Raw genomic sequence first — 9,996 nt, 5'->3', positions numbered from 1 at the left:
TGCCACGCGCTCTTTCTTCTAGAACCTTCGGTGGAAGGACCGTTGGGATGTTGATGGTTCATTAGGCACTTCAGCGATATACATTGTCGCCGAGTGCCGCCACATCTTTATCTCTATCGTCAGTCCGTCGGATTTGAAGTATGCCGGTCGTGACAATACACCACACAGAAGAAACTAATAGAGAACGCTTTAAGCTTGGCAAACTTACCGCCCGATGAATTCGCATACACCACAACCAAAAACACATGGCTTTGATCGTAGGAGAAGCGATCCATATAGTCAAATGCATCCCAGTACAAGACACAGTTCGCTGTGGAGTGCCGAAGCGTGCAGACGTGTCTCTAGTGCCCAGCGTAGTCCGAAAACAACACGTGTCGCCCAACCGTCGAAAGAGAACACAGCCAAGTGTCCCTTACCCTTTAGGGAGAAGAAAATCCCACGTACCTAACCCCAACCCGAATACTAGCCTCATAGCCTCACGACTAGTTGTTCATTCCGAATTAACTAGCTCGATGATGGCCCAGCAATCGCGACCAGGCTCTCCGGAGCAGACTCGCAGCTACCCCGTGCTACCTCCCCCGTGGCAGAAGTGTAGCAGAACTCTCCGCACTAACGACGCTAATACCACAAAGAAAAGGAAAATAGAAACAGCAACGCAAATAAACATACACAACAGGTTCGCCGTATTGGAATCCTCAAACGACGCCATGGAAATCGTAGAACCGCCACCAAACCAACACTCACAGAGAATCCCCCCTCCCCCACCACTATTTGTGGACGACGTCATCGACATACAGACAATGATCAAGTCCCTAGAGAGAGATATCAGCAAGGAGGAATATAACCTTAAGATAAGCAACAATAAAGTAAAAATACTGCCGACGAACCCAGAAGCTTACAGAAAACTCACCAAGATACTTAGGACCCTGAACGCCAACTTCCACACCTACCAACTCAAACAGGAAAGGCCTTTCCGGGTGGTCCTACGAAACATACACCACTCAGCAGACATAGACGAACTCAAATACGAACTCTCAAAACTCGACCACGAAGTCATCAACGTAAGTAATATAAGGCATAGAGTCTCGAAAGATCCGTTATCCTTATTCTTCCTAGACATTAAACAAAAGCCGAACAATAAGGAAATCTACAACATCAGTCGCCTAATGAACGCGACAGTAAAGATCGAACCACCGCTCGTGAAAAAAGAAATAGTGCAATGCAAAAGGTGCCAAAGGTACGGTCATACGCAGAAATACTGCAACCATACTTTCCGCTGCGTTAAATGCGCAGGCACTCACTCCACTGACCAGTGCGGCAAATCACCGGAAACCCCAGCGAAATGCATCCACTGCCAAGGGGACCACCTTGCCAACTACAAAGGCTGCCCAGCATATAAAACACTATACACGAACAGGTACCCTAAGCTCAGAGCAAAAGAGGTATCCAACCAAACACCCAGCCCGCCGAAATTCACGACTACCCCAACCCCCTCAACCAACCAAACACCCAGTCCTACCAAATTCATCTCCACCTCAACCTCCCAATGCCCAAGCAGTACAAGGCATCCAAAATAACCCGAACAGCCAAAGGAATCTTCCCCAAAACAGTGTCCCCAACCCACCTAACACAGACAACTCCTCAAGGCTTGAAAAGCTAATAGAGAAACAATCAGAGCAAATAAATCACTTGCTATCGCTACTAACACTCATCGTGGAAAAATTAGCACGCCCCGACTCAAAATAAAACCAAGGCGCATAGCACTGTGGAACGCCAACGGTCTAGCGCAACACAAACTTGAACTAGAACTCTTCTTAAAACACCAGCAAATCGACGTAATGCTCGTATCGGAAACCCACTTCACCGACAAGAGCTACCTGAAAATAAATGGTTATAAATTCTACCATACCCAACACCCCAGCGGAAAGGCCCGCGGTGGCACCGGAATAATAATCAAAGCAAGTATTAAGCACTACGAACTTCCATCATTCCAGAAAGACTACCTCCAAGCAACAAACGTAGCAATAGAAGACTGTCATGGCTCAATCACCACCTCAGCAGTATACTGCCCTCCCAGACACTCCATCGCCAAAGAAGACTTTGATAACTCCCTGGACACCCTGGGCAATAGATTCATAGTTGGAGGAGACTATAACGCCAAGCACATCCAATGGGGCAGCAGACTGGTTACAGCAAGAGGCAAAAACCTCTTAAACAGCATAATAAACAACAACCTCAACTACCTCACCACATACGAACCCACATACAGGCCCACTGACACCAACAAAATACCCGACCTTCTCGACTTCTTCATAACTAAAAATATCCCATCAAGACACGTCCAGATCAACTCCTCGGCTGATCTCTCCTCTGATCATTCTCCCGTGATAGCAACAGTCAGTTCAACAATCATCGAGAATACACCTAATGGCTCCATTCACAACCAACACACCAACTGGCAGCTCTTCAGAGAAGTCTTTACACACTCAACCTCAGCCTTCACCCCACTAAAAACAAAGGAAGAATCGAAGCAGCCACGGAATACTTAAACACGAGCATAATAAACGCAATCCGCCTCTCCACACCGACAAAGCCATCTAACAGCAAACAAGAATATCCCCAATACATACTAAAAGAAATAGCAGAAAAACGTAGACTAAGAAGAGTATGGCAGACCCATAGAACACCGGATGACAAACGCAAACTAAACAACGCAACTAGAAAGCTATCCAGAACCTTAAAAAACTATAAAAACGACTGTTTCCATAAATACCTCGCCAGCTTATCCCCCACAGCCGACTCCAACTACTCACTATGGAAGACCTCCAGGAAACTCACACGCCCCCCACAAATAATCCCACCTATCCGCCGTCCGCAAGGTGGATGGGCGCGAAGCCCTATAGAAAAAGCCGACCTGTTTGCTAAACACTTGTCAAAAGTATTCAAACCCCATTCCCCCAAAGCCGCCGCGGACGTTACTGAATACCTGCACACCCCCTTCCAAATGTCCCCTCCTATCGAACCCTTCTCCTCTGCAGAGACTATAGAAACAATCAGTCGCCTAAACCCCAAGAAAGCAGCAGGACACGACCTAATAGGCAATAAAGCAATCAAGGAACTTCCCACAAAAGGGATAGCACTCATCACATCCATTTTTAATGCTATCCTTCGCCTGGAACACTATCCTAAGGCCTGGAAAATCTCATTGATTACCCTCATCCCTAAACCCGGTAAACCGATATACGAAACCAGCTCCTATCGCCCAATCAGTCTTTTACCTACCCTGTCCAAACTATTCGAGAAGATGCTGACGAACCGACTCCTTCCAATCCTAGAGAACTTGAAAACACTCCCAGATCACCAATTCGGCTTTCGAAAACATCATTCTACAGTAGAGCAAATCCACCGCTTAACTCATACGATCAGCCAAACACTCGAAAAGAAAAAATATTGCTCAGCGGTTTTCCTAGACATCCAACAAGCATTCGACAAAGTATGGCATGAAGGGCTACTATACAAGCTTAAAAAGATCCTACCTCACACCTACTACTCCATCCTAAAATCTTACCTAACCAATAGACAATTCATGGTTAAATGCCTAGACGCCACTTCCGCAACATTCCCAATAGAAGCCGGCATACCCCAAGGTAGTGTCCTCGGACCCCTACTGTACTCCATCTACACTGCCGACCTACCTATATCAAACGATATAACAATAGCGACATTTGCAGACGACACAGCGCTATTAGCTACCCACGCAGACCCGGTAATAGCCTCATCCACTCTCCAGCGAAGTCTCGACTCCATGGAAAAGTGGTTTCACAAATGGGGCTTCAAAGTCAACGAAAAGAAATCCTCACATGTAACCTTCACGCTCCGAAAACAAACCTGCCCCCAGGTCACCATCAACAATGCAACAGTTCCTAGCAGGGACACAGTCCGATATCTGGGCATGACCCTGGACAGGAGACTAACGTGGAAGACACACATCTCAGATAAAACGAAGCAACTAAAGGACAAACTAAAAAAACTCTATTGGCTCACGGGCCGACGTTCCTAACTAAACATACAGAATAAAATTACCCTCTACAAGACCGTAATAAAACCTGTCTGGACCTACGGAATCCAACTATGGGGAACAGCAAGTAACTCCAACATTAAAATACTCCAACGATTCCAATCGAAAACGCTAAGAGCCTTAATAGACGCACGTTGGTATGTTACCAACGAAACCATCCATCGAGACCTCAAGATATCCACTGTCAAAGAGGAAATAGCAAAATATAGCGACAGATATAGCAAAAGAATCAACAAACACCGAAACCCCCTAATCACTGGACTACTCGATACGACGGACCAGATTCGCAGGCTGAAGAGGCACTACCCGCTAGACCTAAACGTTAGATTCATTTAATTATCCAAATTAAGCATATGCACTTACTTATAATACTCATAAATTATACCTATCTATAATAAGTATTAACTTATTGTAAATAAACAGCCATGTCACTGCGCCACGCCAGAAAAATTACTGAAAATTCTCAACGCGAGAATTGATTGTAATTTCAACAAATAAATAAATAAGAAAAAAAAAATTCCAGTACAAGTAAAGGAACTCCACCCGGACGTGCGCCAAACGTGGCGATACTCAGCACCATCGTCATTGGCCACGAGCAGAATATATACCCAAAAGACTTCGATGCACTACTGGACCACGTCATGTTCCCGGCAGAAAAATCTGCAGTCTTGAACACATTGGCCAGAGGAGCAACAGGAAAAACAATCGTCCCTGGAACAGTAAACATCCTGGGAATGATGGACAAAAACACATTAACGACAATAGCGAAAATTGCCGTATCAGGTTTATGGACAGGTTTTATGGAATTTGGAACTGTCAGTGCAGCAATATTTGGAATACTCACAATATTTAAATTAATCAAGACAATAATAGATATAGCCGGACACGGATACCAGCTACGTGAAACTTACGGATGTGGAGCAATATACGGCCCAGTCACCCACCCGCTACTATACCTCAAAAGAAGACGAGATATCGATGATCAAAAAGCACAACCTCAAGGGATATCGATAACACCGGTAGTCGTTCAACTACCAACGACACCTGCGTCCGCCTCGAGCGAACTCAGAGATACCATCAGTCAAATTTCCTATGGAAATTTGAACTCCAAGGGCGGGGGTGTCACGTCCCGCGCTCCGCACGCGCCGTAACAAGAACAAGGAACCATTCTATACAAAACACGCGAGTAAGGATTTGAATGCACAAACGAACACGCGGCATCACGAAACGAAAGGAAGGATTAACAAACGAGGGCGATTAACAGATCCAACCAATAAATAAAATACATAATACAAACAATTCTAAATAAAACAGGAAATAAGAATAACTACAAAAGGGTGAAATAATTGAAACGCCAGGAATATATATATATATAAATATATTTCAATCAATCAATTTGGAGAGTTACATATAAGTATAAAACATATATGCCGAACATGTAATAACCTAGTGAATATTAGAGGCAGTGCTTCCAACACTATGCAATAAATACAAAATTATCAAATTATAAAATATAAGTATACATGATGTCGAAAACTAATAGTTTAACGAATACATAAAACATACAATATCGTATTATTATTAGAAAATGAAGGTTACGTTGTCAGAAATATATATATGTGTGCGAATTCTATCAAACCGATAATCTAAGATACATACTTAAAACTAGCCTACATTCCGGTAAAGGATAAATAAATAATCGACATTTCATTTCGTATGAATACTACACCGCCAAGAAAATATGCATATGAATACGTATATATATATATATATATATATATATATATATGCATGTGTGCGCGTATGTTTTATATTATCGAATACTCCATAAAATAAACTACTCAAAACAATAAATAACGCAATCGAAGAATTACAAACACACAACATAAAATGTATATATATGCGTATATTCACACGAACAATACTTTAAAGCAATATTAATAAGTAAATGCCTAATTGCGGTAGAGTAAGGAAAACGAGCGGCAGACAATTACTTCGATATTAAACAAAATTTAAAGACCCGTTACTATAACTTTGCTGATGACATTTATGAGCAGCCATGTTAGATTTACACGCGTCACGGCGACAGGAATATTAAGGATTAATGGAAGTCAGGCGCGAGAAATAAATCATGAAAACATATTGTTAACACTTTTCTTTAATAAAATATGTGCGCAACTACAAATGTAAAAATATATATATATAATCAATTAAAAAGGAGGAAATATAGAATTAAAATACATATATTTAACAAACATAAAATAGATATCATATTTAAAATATATATATGTCGGAGCGGACATTAGAATTAGGGTTAGGGGCGTGAAACGAATCTTCGTTTGGGTTACACGTTGTCGTTATGCAATAGAGAATACATTGACTAGTGCAAATACGATTATTATAGAGCCGGACAAGTAACCGTGGTAGTTAGGCACTCGAGAAACTAATGACAATGATCCTAGGTTCAATAACGAATCCGCGGTCGACGGGATGATAGATGAACGTACTCACAAAATCTAAGTCGGATGCGTGATATTCACTGGTCGTAAAGGGTTACTCCTTCCATCAGTGAGATCGCGAACGAGAATGCCTTTCCCGTCCCGATGATGCCACAGAGGAAAACTATAATGGGGTGTGTCTAAGGATACGAGATCATCGGATTCGTCGAGAAAAGCCTTCGTTCAGAAAGTAAGGGAAATTGACGTTGCTGCTAATTGGTCAATCTCCATATCGGTGGTTAGAAAAAGATGCTAGCCGCCCTCGAGGGAAAGTTGCTAGTGGGAGACGCCGCTCGTTGAAAAATATGTCTCCCCTATCTTCCCGTAGTTGGGACAAAGACTGTTTGTCTGTTTGAAGGACTTTAGTTAACTAAACCTTAAGATTTATAACGGGCCCTCGGGCTAGCCGAACATGTACTGCGGAGACGCATCGACATCTGGCAATCATCTTACTCGAAGAATAGGGTCTGCGTGTGGCGAGCCACGGGACAGAAACCGTTGGAATGTTTACTGTCGCGTTTCGCCACGAATATTTCTTTTAAGGAGAGCTATAGAATTACTCCATACGTTTGTTAGACAAAGCGTTCATCCCGTGACCGCGGCTACGTTCGGCGACTGACTGTCGCCTCGAGCCCAAGCTCATTATCACAACTCTCGAACAATTACAATCGGGTTGAATAACTACAATTGTTCAATTACAGCTATAGTAGACTCTAGGTTACAATGTTGCGGGATTATCCAAAATTCCAAAGGCTCCGGTGTTCTTTCATCTCCGACATATATATATATATATATCATACATAAACATTTAAAAGAAAAAATAATAATAAGGAACCTCTGATGGAAATACCTCCGCAAACATTGTTCGAACGTCGATCACCGAAACCTAGGGAAACAACAAGAAAGGGAAAGCATCAAAATCGCAAAAACAATCATAAGCGTACCCCCAGCGGAACACCACCCCGTGGGGGATGGCATTATAAATAAGCAAAGCAACGTAGAGCACGAGCTACAACGATAATCATCATTTAGCGATTAACATTATTATTCTGGTGAACATTATTACGCTCAATTATCATTTATTATTCCGGTGAACATTCTTATTACGTTGCTCACTCACTAACATTATCGTTATTATACTCACCAATTATCGATTATCATTATCATCCTGGTGAATATTCTTATTACATTATTCTTTGTTCATTATTATTGCGATCTTCGTTATTACGGTTAATAATTATTTTGTTCACTCTTTGTTAATTATTTTGTTACTACGTTCGTTATTGCGCTCATCTTTAGAAATTTTGTATAGTATTTTGCGCTTCGGGGTCTTTAGTTTTTCGGTCAAGAAAAGAGAGCCGCGACTAAGTAAAAAGAAAATTTTATCTTTGAAGTCCTCATTTCATCGCTTAGACAGAAACGGGCATTGTAATTGCGGTATTAATCCAGTTAGTAAATTGTTCAGTCTGTATCGAAATAGATAAATAAAGTAAACGTTGATAGTAAACTATATTCGAGTTCAAGTAATAAACCCAACAAAAACATCGACGACCACCGGAGCAGCTGAGGTAATGGCGCCAGACAGCACCTACTCCTCAAGGTAAGAAAATTAACTTTGAAAATTTCCTTCTTCTCTGATAATTTCGTTGCCCTCGAGAATCGAATTAGAACTTCGTATCATCGGTCTCGTTTTATTTTCGCGAACGGTTTCGAAGATAGAATCATCGTTTAACCTTTAAATAAAAAGGAGTTGTCCGCTGTGTCGGCTTGTGCGAACGGTGTTTTCAGCTACTGAACCACCCACTGATCTTCGCATTCCTCCTCCCACTGTTGGTAAAATACTACCCGTCTTTGGGCAAGGCTTGCGAAATCACACGAGTCCCACACAGAGAGGATCGTTAGAATCATCCTCGATTATTAAACTAGAAAGGCAAGAAGATCGTGGTAACAAAATCCATCGTAGGAAATGAATTGAGTTTCGGTTCTAACGGCAACCTGTTACAGTGAAACTAAAAGAGAAGAAGAAGTCGAACGTAAAAATAAATTTATATATATATATATATAAACGACGAAAAATCTCACATTCCTATCCGATCCAGCAACGCTAAAAATACATATATCCGGTTAATAAAATATATATATATAGGTAATAATCTAGGCGATTTCACATTCAAATAAAATCCGTTCAACGAGGACAAATAATTATTAATCCCAGCTTAAATCCTCTCCCGTGCCAGTATTCCTGCACATCGCAGGTTAGCCGAAAAGTGAAATTCGTTTACCAGTTGCATTAAGCATCAGTTAACGCTACCTATTAAACGGAAATTAATAGAAATAAAATATTTTGAAATAGTCCTTAGACTATTTCTGGTGGCAGCAACTACCGTATTTAATTAGAAATCTAAACTAGTATTACATACACAATAATATCATTTCAAATTATTTTCCTTCAGACTAAATTCAAACTCAACAACAAAAAAAAATTTTTCAGTAAACTCTAAATTTAAAATTTGATCGATGTCGATAAACTAATACGTAACATTTAATATATATATAGTAAATATTTTGGTGGCAGCGGTGGGATACGCTTCACGGAGGATTAAAGTTGGTTTAAACGGTTCGATACGCTCCACAGAGGACTAAGGTTGTCACGTTTGTCAATAAAATATATATTTGAGAAACAATGGCGACTAAATTAAAATCGTTGGACAAAGACATGATCTTGATGTTATCGGAAAAACTTAAAGCATGGGATGCGAATTTTCGCGACATGAGTACAACAATGAATAAATTACAAGACGATGTGCGTTCACTGAAAATAAAAAAGGAAATCAAGACACCCGTATCATCGCCGATAATTTCCCAAGCGACAATACCGATAGAAGTTAATCCCCAATCAATTAAGTTAAAAGATGCAATAGAGACAGTACCAGTGTTCGACGGACATCGACCCTCGGTATTTCGATTTTTAAGAGCATGCGAGCGCGCACGAAACATGGTTCCTAGGCATCAAGAATCTCAGTTAGTAAAATTATTAACAAATAAGCTTCGCGGGCACGCGTTTCTCGCCATAGAAGACACAGAAATAATAAGTTTAAACGATTTCGGGAATAAATTAAAAGATATGTTCGATCCGGGAAAAACGGTTAACGAATATAAAGGGGAATTAGCTACAATATTTCAACGACCGGGAGAAGATATTTTGGACTACATAGAGCGCGTCAAAGATCTCAGACTGGCAATAATGAACGGGGAAAGGTACGAGTACGGCACCGTATTTCAAGATAGGATAGATCGAGACACGAGGGAAGCTTTCGTTAAGGGGCTCCCAAACGAGGTGTATTTACGAGTAAAAACAGCAGGATACCAATCCTTGGACGATGCGTACCGCCAAGCCGTGAAAGCAACGCGAGAATTAAA

The 9,996-nt window shown here is 41.2% G+C and overlaps 1 protein-coding gene across 1 annotated transcript; it reads left to right on the top strand.

Annotated features, from left to right (window-relative positions):
• Window positions 1-212: 212 nt before the first annotated feature.
• On the top strand, window positions 213-5,566 carry LOC117239844. The gene is made up of 3 exons (XM_033505673.1): window positions 213-287; window positions 4,595-5,197; window positions 5,529-5,566. The coding sequence occupies exons 1-3, from the start codon at window positions 215-217 to the stop codon at window positions 5,564-5,566; spliced, it is 714 nt and encodes a 237-aa protein (XP_033361564.1). The 5' UTR covers window positions 213-214.
• Window positions 5,567-9,996: the final 4,430 nt, after the last annotated feature.

This window comes from Bombus vosnesenskii, unplaced genomic scaffold (genome assembly GCF_011952255.1).
Source record: "Bombus vosnesenskii isolate JDL3184/JDL3185 unplaced genomic scaffold, Bvos_JDL3184-5_v1.1 scf7180000014391, whole genome shotgun sequence".
NCBI lineage: Eukaryota > Metazoa > Arthropoda > Insecta > Hymenoptera > Apidae > Bombus > Bombus vosnesenskii.
Note: the sequence above shows the minus strand (reverse complement) of the source record. Positions and strands in the feature narration are given on the sequence as shown.